The sequence below is a fragment of the Bos mutus genome, chromosome 7, assembly GCF_027580195.1.
Source record: "Bos mutus isolate GX-2022 chromosome 7, NWIPB_WYAK_1.1, whole genome shotgun sequence".
Lineage (NCBI taxonomy): Eukaryota > Metazoa > Chordata > Mammalia > Artiodactyla > Bovidae > Bos > Bos mutus.
Genome location: NC_091623.1, coordinates 87,179,570 through 87,191,693, shown reverse-complemented (window position 1 = coordinate 87,191,693; position 12,124 = coordinate 87,179,570). Strand labels below are relative to the sequence as shown.

The 12,124-nt window shown below is 50.9% G+C and overlaps 1 protein-coding gene across 1 annotated transcript in view; it reads right to left on the bottom strand.

Annotated features, from left to right (window-relative positions):
• The window catches only part of TGFBI (transforming growth factor beta induced), a 33,697-nt gene extending 28,764 nt beyond the window's left edge, over nucleotides 1–4,933 (bottom strand). Inside the window, exon 1 of the mRNA XM_005890391.2 lies at nucleotides 4,727–4,933. Coding sequence (XP_005890453.2) covers nucleotides 4,727–4,860 — 134 coding nt within the window. The 5' untranslated portion in view covers nucleotides 4,861–4,933. The remainder of the gene's footprint in view (nucleotides 1–4,726) is intronic.
• Between the last annotated feature and the right edge of the window lie 7,191 nt (nucleotides 4,934–12,124).

Sequence of the window (12,124 nt, the reverse complement as noted above, 5' to 3'; positions counted from 1 at the left end):
GTATAAATAAAAACATCTTAAAATTTTTAGGCTACATGTTTTATAGATGGAAAACACCACCTTAAAAAGAAAGTGGTGTTTGCTAAGAACAGCAGCAGCTTTGAAGAGAGGCCCCCAGACTTTGTTTGTACCCCCACTCCACACATCCACAGGATTGAACCTGGCCTTCCAGCAGGCATCGCTGGTCCTGTGGTCCAGGCCCCAGCACTCCCCAGGCAGCTCCACACACACACATCCTCTGCATCCCCAGGCAGCTGCCTGGCTCCCAAACACAGCCTATTTGGTATGCCCAGCCTGGAAACTAGCGGGCATGGCCAAGCTAGCTGCTGTCAGGACCTCGGAAGGAGACAGTCACTCACTGAACTAAGTCGTTTATTACTGGGGCCCCAGTTTGCATCCCACTCCCCCCAGAAAGCCCTCTTTCGGTGCCCCAGGTGATACTCTTCTGTCCACCGCTGACCTGTGTGTGATACAGCCATTGTTTGATGCTGGGTATAGAACACAACCCAAAACTAATCAGGGTGTGTGTGACCTTTCAGCTATCCTGCAAAGAACCCTGGGGGCAGGTGTTCTGATTTGTTTCTTTTATATTCTAGGTGGGGCTAAGCACCAGATTGGATGCAGAGGAACTTGGAATAGCCTTGTCAAAAATACTGCTCCCAGGACTTCCCTAGTGGCTCAGTGGGTAAGAATCTACCTGCCAATGCAAGGGACATGGGTTCAATCCCTGGTACAGGAAGATTCCAACATGACACGGAGGAGCAGCTGGGTCCATGCACCACAACTACTGAGCCCAGCTTTAGAGTCCTAGAGCCACAGCTGAGCCCGCATGCTGCAACTACTGAAGCAAGCCAGCTCTAGGGCCTGTGAATAGCAATGAATGAGTCCCTGCGTCGCAACTACTGAAACCCACGTGCCCTAGAGCCAGGAACTTGCAACTAAGTCTGCCTGCTGCAGCTACTGTGTGCCTAGAGCCTGAGCTCCGCAATAAGAGAAAGCACCACAGTGAGAAGCCCACGCCCCGCAACTAGGCATCGTCCCCCACTGTTCGCAGCTACCGAAAGCCTGCATGCAGCAACAAAGACCAGAGAACTTCAGGTATATCAATTCTAAATATCAATTCCTCTGATACTTTACAAATATAATCAAGAGCCATCATTTGAGATGCATGGTCTTTTCCAGGAACTTGGTCAACTCTCAAATACTCAGAGTCAGCTTATTGGATGGGAGGGAGGGCACACGGACCCTTTAATTCTCTGCCCTGTCTCTTCCACCATGTGGATGTCACCTCTTGTCCAGTCTGTGGTTCACCCCAGGCAAAGCTGAGTGGGCCAAGGAGGCATAGCAAATATTTGTGAGTTACTGTAGGGACCTGAGGGCAAGAGAAGCGGAGGCTGGAGAGGAAACCTCAAGCCAAGGGGGAGGACAGCTCCTACCCCCTTACTCCCTGTTGGATCTGACCAAACGCCCACAGCCTCCAGAGGGTTTTTACAGAAGCCACCTTGTTTCTCAGTTTGCTGCCTGGTATTCATAGGTTACAGCAGTCCCCAAATAACCCTGAGAGAGTCCCTGCTGGCCACACTCCAGCTGGAGGTTCTATTTATTTCTGTACAATTTCAGAAGTTCTATCTGACCAAGCAGGAAATAATTACTGTCGATGAATTCTCCACAACTCTCCGTAGGCGTTTGGCGAACCTTCAGAGTCTCTGGTGGATGTGGTTCCAACATTCCTCTGCAGACTGAGTTTCCACTGCTGCTGCCCTCTTAGACAGGAGCCGAGGCTGGGGGTCTCTGTGACCTACTCCCTCTCACATCAGGGTGGGATGGGTGGGCTGTGTACATAGGAAATTTATACTGAAGTTTAATTGACATGAGCACCCTGTTTCTGGGCCTTCTGCCTCAAGCACAACAGCTCTGCTATTCAACTTGGATTTGAAAACCAAGCGCTTCAGAAAATGCAGTCCAGTTCTGGTTGCTGACATTTGGAAGTGTGACTGCATTTTTACTTCTCTTTCAGTATTGTTGTTTTATTCTCTATAGCAACACAGATAACAACCGGGAGTCGAAAGACAGCATCACAGTCTCTACTTTCCCAACAGCTTTCTGTCTCTGGACTAAGTCACTCCACGTCACAAAGCCACAGTTTCTCTATCTGTAAAATGGGAACAGCTACCACAGAGCTCACTGGGTTGTGGTGAAGATGAAAGTAAAAGTGTGATGGATAAAGGGTGAACATGCTTGCTAAGTCATTTCAGTCATGTCTGACTCTTTATGACCCCATGGACTAAAGCCCGCCAGGCTCCTCTCTTCATGGGATTCTCCAGGCAAGAATAGGAGTGGGTTGCCACGCCCTTCTCCAGGGGAGCTTCCCAACCCAGGAATCAAACCCATATTTCTTATGTCTCCTGCATTGGCAGGCAAGTTCTTTACCACTAGTGCCAACTGGGAAGCCAAATGGTGAGCAGGACCCACTTGTTATTTCTTCCTTGACGTCTTGTGAAGCACACACACTACATTTCTTTAACAAAAGAGCTTCCCTTTCCCTTCCCACCAGTTCTCACTTTGAAAGAGGGCTGGAGTTTGAACAAGGTTGTCCATTTTGCACAGGGTGCCACCCCCATGGGCTAAGCCAGGCAGCCTGTGAGTTTTCAGGGACCGTTAGATCAGAGTAAACGCAGCTGCATCTGCAAACCGTTCGTTTTGTTCGTTACAGTCCACCTGCCCGTGTGTCCAGACTTTACTGGGGGAGGAGGGGAGCACACCTGGGAATGCTTAGCCCATCCTGCCCATCACAGACCACTATAGGCTTTTCCAGTTGCCCTGCAAGATGATTAGCCTGCAGGGTCGGGAAGGGAGGGGAGGGAGAAAGCTGACCTAATAGCTGAAACTTATAATAAAGATTTGCATTAAAAAAAAAAACACACACACAACTATTTTCCAGCTTGTCTGTGACTTTTCTGGGCTTCAAAGGGAAGGAGGTTTGTTACAGGGGTGGTTCCTGCTGGAGACCCATCGGCACCTTTGGGAAGCATCACTGTGGAGCGCCGGGAGCCACCATTCCAGGTGACAGAGAATGCTGTGGGTGCCTTTTCCTGACTGAGTGCCTAAGAAGACACAGAGGGACAGAACCCTCCCAGGAGGGACTGTCGCACCCAAACAGGACATACTCCATTGGCAGGAAAGGCAGAAGGCCAACAGTGCGCTGGGCAGAGACCATGGACATGCCAGTGGCTCATATTGTGACTTGATGCTTCGTTCCCTCCTTGTCTTTCTGTCCTGCCCCCCTCACTTTTCTGTACCCAGCAGAAGTCAAAAGTGAGTCTCTCACTTCCTGAAAGACCCCTGGACATCCCCCGTGCTCTCCTCTCTCCTGCAGGGTATGAGGCTGCAGCATGGCCTGGATGGCTTTCACTCTGCAGAGGGGCCAGACTCACTGCCAACATAGTCCCCTCCCCATAGCCCTGGGCATCTGAAAGGCCAAGTACGACCACAGGCACACACAGGCAGAGGAACAAGGACACTACTCCCAACAAGGGGCCATTTCTAAGGGCAGGGAGTCAAGGCTTTCTAGAACCCTATGAAGTCAACTCCAATCACTTCCAACACTGCGTTCTGATCTAAGTACAGATCTGCCCAGTCAAAGGGTGGTCTGGGCACCAACTGGGAGCAAATGCCAGACCCAAGGGCATTTGGGCTGCGACACAACTCTATCCACATATGCGCTAAGTCACTTCAGTTGTGTGACCCCATGGACTATAGCCCACCAGGTTCCTCTGTCCATGGGATTTTCTAGGCAAGGATACTGGAGTGGGTTGCCATTTCCTTCCTATCCACATATAGTTCTAACTGTCACAGAGGAGTTGGTGCACCCAGGTAGGCAGCAAACCCTGGCTATATGTCAAGCAGGATGGTTGAGTTTGGGATATGGAAACAAACCCACCTCTGCCTGGGTCTGGGCCAGGGTCTTTACCAGGTTGGACCTGCTGCCTGGGTTTGCCCCCAGAAAACCAACACATCTTCAGTGTCTCAAAGGAATACATGCAATGATAATGTCCCAAATTTACAAACTCAGACAGTGTTTTAAGAGCGGTTCCAATCCCAGCTCCCATACATACTGCAGGACCGTGAGGAAGTGATGTGGCCACTCCAGACTCAGTTTCCCCATCTGTACGTGTGTGACTCCCAGCACACTCTCCTGTCTTCATCCAGCAGGGGAGCAGACGCTGCCCTTGGTGTGCCTGGTGCCAGGTGGTGGGTTTAGGGCCTGGCCGGGTGACAGGGGCCTGGGGGCCTTGGATGCTGCCAGCTTGTGTGGTCCCAGTGTCACATATGAAGGTGCTGGACAAGGACCTGGCTGGACTGGAACCTGCGCCCTGCTGGGTGGGCTCCCTGCCTGCCCTGGCCACCTTCCCACGGTGACTCTGCACAGACAGCCGCCAACTCCTATCTGCCTGGAGAAGCTCAAAGCCCGGGATCCCGCTCACGCTCTCGGCCTGAGTGGAGGTCCCAGGTCAGCTCTTCCATCCGTTTCCTCCACACAGTGCCTCCTGCTGACTTTTCTCCACCTTCCCCACTCCCCTCCCTCCATCTCCTGCAGGGCTGGTCCCTCCAAGCGTCCCACACAGAGGCCTGCTTTTGATTCGGGCTTTGTCCCCTACGCCCCCAGCCCGCTCCGACGGTCGCCCCGACGCCCGGTCCCTCCGATCCCGACTGGGCGCCCGCTTACCCATGCTGCCGGCCCCGGAGGCGGCTGTGCTGCAGCACTAGCTGGTAGGGCGACCTGGCGGGGCCCGCTGGGGTGGCAGCGGGGCCCAGGGCCAGCGCCAGAGCCAGGGGCAACAGCCGCCCGAGGAGCGCCATGGAGAGAGAGGACGCGCGGAACCTATGGGCAAGCGAGTAGTGGGGGAGTGCGAGTGCAGCTGCGGCCGCGGGCAGGTTAAGTAAGCGGAGCGCAGGGAGCCGCCCGAGGGGAGGGGCGGGGAGCCGGAGGAGGGCGGGCTTCGGGCTCCCCACGCCCCCGCCTCCCTGCCGCCCCTCCCCTCCCCCGGGCGCTGACCGTTCGCAACCAGCCCCTTTCCCTTGTTCCCCGGCGTTCCCCAACGGGTTCCCCGGCACCCAGGACCCTACAGGGCCTCACTACTTCACTCCCTCCTCGAGGTCTGTAAGGTCCTGAGCTCAAAGATGCCTCACCGGTCTCAGGCCACGCTGATTTCCACAATAGTCTATCCATCACGTCTGCTTCTGCATTCCAGGCCTCCTAACTTTAAGACGGATAAGGAGTAAGTCTTATGACTGACAGAAGCCAAAGCAAAACAAAACAAAGACAGGTTTTGTTAGACTTCAACTGGAAACTGCGGGGTAGGGGGCGGGAATGCCACCTTAGTACACACTCATTGTCTGTTTTATTAAACATCTGTATAGCACTGTATGCGAGAAAGATGCTGCAAAGAGATAGCAAAGATTTTTGTCCTGGAGGAGCTCAGAGCAAGTAAACAAATAGTCACCTGGGAGGGAGGTAATTCACTCAAGTGCCTATTAATCACCCACCAATTATCTGGCACTGCTAGCCCCAGGAGACAAAGATGGATGAGTGAATGAGATCCAGCTTCTTTTCTTAAAAAGTTCACAGTTGGGAGACCTGCGGGCCAGTCAACAAAGTACTCCGGAGAGGGGCATCTGCGGCCTTGGGTGGAGGGGCAGGAAGTGACTCCTGTTCCCTCTCTCAGCTGGAGTGGTGAGAAGGAACCAGGCAAAATGGGGACATTCTGGGTTCTCAAGGTGTCCTATTGGCTGAAGCATGGGGAGACAGAGATAGAGAGAAGGAAAGGCATGTCACAGGACGCAGACCTGAGCTCAGAGTCCTGCAGGGGTGATAGAGGAGCAGGTCAGTGTCAGGAGCCGGCTAGGAGAAGATGACATAAAATAAGGCAGGAAGTGGAGATGGGCGTGAAGAGGGGTAGCACACTGAGGTGTGTCTAGGAGGTACCAGCCTTGGCAGAACTTGGAGGCTGTACCCAGGGAGTGTGGGAGGAGGAGGACTCACGGATGACTAAGGTGCTGTTGGCAGGGCCACCTTGGTGGCTGGTGGTATCCTTCTTAAAATGAGAGATATGGAGGGGGGCTTAGATTCACCAGGAGAAGGTAAGTGGTTCTGGACACGCTGAGTTTAAGTGCTTGTGGTTCATCCAGGTGTCCTGTGGGTGGCCGGATATAAAGATCTCGGACTAGAGTGAGGGTTCTGGGGTAGAGATCCAGACATGGGAGTCCTCCTCAGCTACAGGCAGCTGAAGCCGTGGGAGTGGGTGGATCCTCTAGGTAGGCATGTGGGAGCAAGAGGTGGGTGATGACAGATGATGGAGGGAAGGCAAGGCAGAGAGCAGCCAGCAAGGAGGGGAAGGAGTGCTGACAGAGAGTCCCAGAAAGAGGGGGCTGTGAGCAGTGAGTACCGCTGAATACCAGAGAGATCTGAAGGCGGATGCTGTGAGGCAGACAGGCACTGGGGACTTGGCTGTGGGGAGCAGGAGGAACAAAGCCAGATGATCGTGGTTTGATGGAGTGATGGGGTTGTTCAGAGTGTGGACGACTCTTCCAAGAAGACTATGTGAGAAAGGAAGGGGAGAGTCAAGGTGGAAGACAGGGGACACCGTCCACAGAGGCTTGGACATGTTTAGGACATTGATGGAAAGGAGGGATAAAGGAGGGGGTCAACGCAACTGGAAAAATAAAGAGAGATAATCAGAGTGGGAAGAGGGGAAGCAAGGAGGGGGCTGGAACACAGCAGCTTGGGGCTGGAGGAGGGGCAGAGTACAGAGGGAGTAAAAGCTCCGGAGGACCTGACTTGGGGGGATGGTAGAGGATGGGTCAGGTTTCAGGGCAGTTACAGTGGGTAGCAGGACTGGGAAACCCGAGGGCAAGGAGGGGAAACGGGGAGTCAGGGACAACACAAGGTCTCTAGCTGGGATGATCAGATGCAGGACGGGCACCCAAGGGAAAGTGCGCACTAGACTAGCTGCCTGGGGGAGCGAGCTGGGTCTCCAGGTGTGTTCACATGGCCTTGACAGGCCATCCCAGGGGAGATGTGCAGGCACGAGCTGTCTTCAAAGGTCTTGAGTTCAGAAGAGGGGTGAGCACTGGGGATGCAGGTTGGAGTCACCACCCTAGCAGGTGGTGGCTGAAGTCCTGGACTTGCAGGTTCCCTTGAGCACGTGTGTGGGAGAAGAGAAGAAGGAGACGGCAGGCCTTGGGAAGCACCCATCTGGAGAGACTGAGCAGAAACAGAGTGGAAACCCTGATGGAGGCCCTGGGAGACCCCGAGAGGCCACCGGAGAGGAGGCTTTCAGAGAGCCACCAGCACCACCAGGTGGGGCAGAGTCCAAGCTGGACCCTGTCACTGAGCAGTTCCTAGGCTACGGTTGGTGCTCAGGAAACTAAAGACCATGAGACCATGGAATGTTTTCTGGAACATTCTAATTCCAGCTTGTATCTTCCTCCTTGAGGACTAGGAGATGTTCTGGGGTGGTTTTGACCTTGGAGAGAAGCAGGTCCTTTCCTGACATTCGCCCTCTTTTCTCCCCTCCCCTCTCTCCCCTGGAGGGAGGGCTGGGATAGTCCCTCCCCTGGCCACCTATGGAGGCTGCTCCCTGGCTGGGACTTCCACCACTTTGGGGGAGACGTTCCCTTTGCTTGTCTCTGTTCAGACAGGCTCTGTCTGAACAGTCCTCTGATGAGGACTGTCAAACACATCCTTCAGTCTGCAATGAGGGGACTTCCCTGGAAACAACTTTCTGAGGGAGCACGATGTCTCTCTCGTGGCTTTCAGTGCAGCATCCAGGCGCCCAGGATTTAGCTTCACTTTATCTATGAGTCCTTTTCTTCATTGTGGGGTTTATCATCATTTTCTGGTTTTCTGGAGCCTCACAAAGCAAAGCCAGGGATAGGAAAAGCTGTTTTGATGATTTCCACATCAAAAATCCTATCTGCTGACTTTGTTCTTAGACAGTGATCTGATCGTGCAAAGAAAGAGGTGCCTTTACAATGACTCCTCAGTGAGTCAAGGTGGGTAGCTGTTAAGATCATAAGCTGGGAAGTTGGGCTGAGGTCTAAGAATGCAGCAGCCCCCACAAATAGTCTAGTCAAAGCTGCTGTGAAAGAACTACTTTATAAAATCGAGGTGATTGTGACCAGGGTAAGGGAAGAAAAGAAGCTCTGGGGAAGGTTACATGCTGAGAATTGAGGAAGCAGCCTTTGGCAACTTTGCTTGATGGTTTTGATTCAGCTTGGGTCCCCCTGTCAGGGTCCATCAGGTAGACTGCCAGCCTTGCCTGAGTGATGGCATTGGTAAAACCAAGTTGCCAAGTATAGGCTCTGGAGGCAAAGGACCAAATCCTAGTGCTCCTACTTACAAGCTGTGTGGCCTCAGGCAAGTTGTTCAACCCCTCTGAGCCTCAACTGCTAGTTTTCTCATAGAATTGATATTAAAACCTACCTCACAGGACTCTAGGGTAGATTACATGATATAATTCAAGTAAAGTGGCCAACAGATATGAGTCGCTTACCTCTTCCAGGACCTGCATTATTTAATAAAGATCACTGAGATGATGTGACAGGTTAGCAGCTACAGAAGTGTAATTGTCTGAAAATAATCATTTAAATGAAAGCAAAACATTTCTCCGTTTCAACACGACTGTTTGGCATAGGACATTGGGAAGGGCTCAAAGAGGTTCAAGCTCAGGCTTGATGTCTCCCCCGAGGAGGGAGCACTGGCAGCAGCACTGTTTTAGGAAAGATGCCCCTGTGTGTAAAAGCCTGGGAGCCCAGCCTTCCCCAGCCCAGCTCTCCCTCTAGCAAGATTTACAGGCTTCAGGGCAAGTCAGGTAGTCTTGTTGTAAAACCTCCCTCATCTGTAAAACTAACATTCGATGACTTGAGTTTTTCCACGAGCTCAGGAAAGAGATTACAGTCATACTTCATTTACTGTTTAGATCTAAAAAAAAAAAAATTCCACCTCTACATCCCACCACTCACCCTCCTCCAAAACCAGAAAATGCAGAGCCCTGTGAACATAAACACGTTCTTCCACCAGAAAAGACCGCTTCTGGGGGTTGTTTTTCTATAGGAAAAATGGCTGCTGGGGGAAGGAACAGGGGTCCCCCATCTCAGATGGCTTGCCACCAACAAGGGCTAGCCCTGCTCACTTTCATTTAGGAAAGGTTTCCCTTCTCTTTCCATGTTAGACCAACTAAAGAGAAAGAGAGTCTTGTCTGGAACAATAATTACTAGACTTTTTCAGACACTTTATAAATATGACTCCTTTCTCGTCTTGTGGCTCATACGAGATCACCACGAACAGTTTAGTTTTTGAAAATAACCCTGTTGTGCTTGACAACAGGGCCTCAACCTCAAGATGAGTGAGCAGTTCCAGCAAGTTCTCCACAAAGGAAATGCGGAAAGAAATTGCTTCTGGGTCTGAGGGCAGGACAGCTGGCATTTGCAGCCTGACCGACTTCAGGCCGCCCTTGTGCCATCCTCCCCAAAGTTGTGGGTGATGTTGGGCATCAGTGAAGATATATGACATGGTTGAAATACTTTCCAGAGGACACTCAGCCTTTCTAACCTGCCACCACGTAGTAAATCAGAGAGCTCTTACAATTCAGTTCCCTACTACTTGCCAGGGAGAAAGAAGGGTGAGTTTTGGCCCAAGATATCCAATTTTTAAGAGTACTTAGATTAAAATTGGGGGGAAATTTTCCATTCCTTGCACAACATTCAGCACGTAGAACGTTACTTTACACACTGCAATTATTCTATCCAGCTAACAAACAAATACAAGAAATATCCCTGCTTACTAAAATTAAGGAATGATTATAGGGATTCAGATTTGGCTTTTCAAGGATTTTCCATAACCTTGCCACTCAGTGTGATTTGCAAACAGGAGCATCAGTGGCAAGCTGGAACTTATTAGTGATGTGGAATCTTAGACACTGCCTCCTGTCGCCCCCACTAAATCAGACCCTGCATTTTAAATGGGCTTCCCTGGTGGATCAGACAGTAAAGAATTCATCTGCAATGCAGAAAATCTGGGTTCGATCCCTGGGTTGGGAAGATCCCCTGGAGAAGGGAACGGCTACCCACTCCAGTATTCTTACATGGAGAATCCCCATGGACGGAGGAGTCTGATGGGCTACATAGTCCGTGGGGTCCAAAGAGTTGCTAAGTCATCTGTGTGCACTTCAAAGTTTGAGAAGCACAGGCCTACAGGTTTCGGTTAAATAGCCAAAGCTCAGATGAGTTTAAAATAGGATTCAATTTATGTAAAACTTTTTAAGAAATATAGCCATTGACCAAATAAAAAAAAAAGTCTGAAAATCTGTACCAGCGACCACACTGGAAATCTCTGTTCTCACAGAAGCCTGGCTCACCCTGTGAATGGCAGTCAAGGTGCCTGGGTGGCTCGCAAGCGGCTGTTTCTCTAGGTCCAGCTGCTGGGTGCTTTGTGGCTTCTACACAGTGACCTGGGAAAGGAAACTGTGTTCAGTCCAGGTCACCTTCAATTCATCTCCCCTTTCAAAGTCCTCAAAAAGGGCATGTGTGATCTACAGGTTTATAACAGTAAGAACTTAAACCTGCAGTTTCAGGCTCTACAATCGATGGAGACAGAACCACTGTCATAGCCTGAAAATGGCATTAGGGGCCCCAGTGTTTACTTTCCTCAATGACTTGCCATTTTCACAACTTCTCTAAACACTGGCTTACTTAATCAGGGCTTGCCAAGTGCTATTTGCTGGCCAGAACCCAACTTTATTTTCTAGGGAAATTGATTTTTCACAAGAGAGTTGCATTGATTTGGCTCATATAAAATATCTTAAGAGAGAAGACTTCAGAGGCACTTTTGAGGTTGCTTCAATTGCCTGACCACAGATACTGTCAGTGGGAGTGATGCCCACTGTAGGGAACTGACCAGATGCTTGTTGACTCGAGAAGCAAAGCTTACCCATGCCTTTCCTCTGCTCCCCTCAAGTTTTCCAGCATGGAGGGCAAAGGCCTCAGAGAAGCAATACCTCCCCAAGTTCAGTAATCCTCATACCTCCTCTGTCCAGCTCCTTTCATTTCTTTCTTCTTGCTAGTGGCAGCGCCAAAGGTTGGAAAGCTTGCCTCCAGTTTTGCCTCTCCCCTACCCCCTGATCCTTAACCCCCACGTGCAACTGGTCAGCAAAACCCTTTCCAAATTGCTCCTAGATGTTTCTGTCCCCTCATCGAGCACTCAAATCCCCAGCTCCCCAAGGCCTCGCCTCTCACCACCAGCAGCCCCCAGCCAGTCTCCGTGACATCAGCCCCCACCCCTCCTCTGACCCCCGGCCATCCATCTATCCCAACACTGCTGTCTCATCTTCCCCAAACACCACTTCCACAAAAACACTGCTTTCCATGGACACTCCCAAAGTTTTCTGTTGTTTATGAGAGAAAATCCAGACATCTCTATTTTCCTTTTTTTTTAAATGAACATCTTTCTTCCCCTGATTTAAACAGAAATACACACATATTAAACAAAGCTTAGAATATGCTGAAAAGGCTACATGAGAGCATAAACTTGATCTACCCTTAATCCCTACACCAAAACATTTCCCATGTGTTGCCTCCCCCTGTTGTGCCTGGCCTCTAAGTCCTCGGCAGAATTCCTCTTTGTCATCCATCTTGCCTGCTCTCTCCTGCATCCCAGGGTCAGCTCTGGCTCCTGCAGAGCACATGATTCTCCAGCCTCCCCACACACAGCTGACACAGCCCCTTTCTACATGCTCTGTGCAAAGCCCTGGACTCCTCTTTTACTCTCCTTACCCATATAATTCTCCCCCTTCTAGACCAGCTTTGTTACTGTGGAGCTGTGTGTCCTTAGGCAAACTCCTTAACCTTTCTGGGCTACTGTTCTTTCAGCTGGTTGCCTTTCCATGACCTTCCCACTTCACAGAGACTCTCCTTTGCCATGTCCAATACCTCTAGCTTTTAGCCTTTGGGTCTGCCATCAAAAGTTGGCCCATGCATTTACATCTGTGCTTCTTTTATAACCTCATTATAAGTCAGCAAGGAGCCCAGTTAACATTTACAGATTCATTAAATTTGTGTTTTGAAA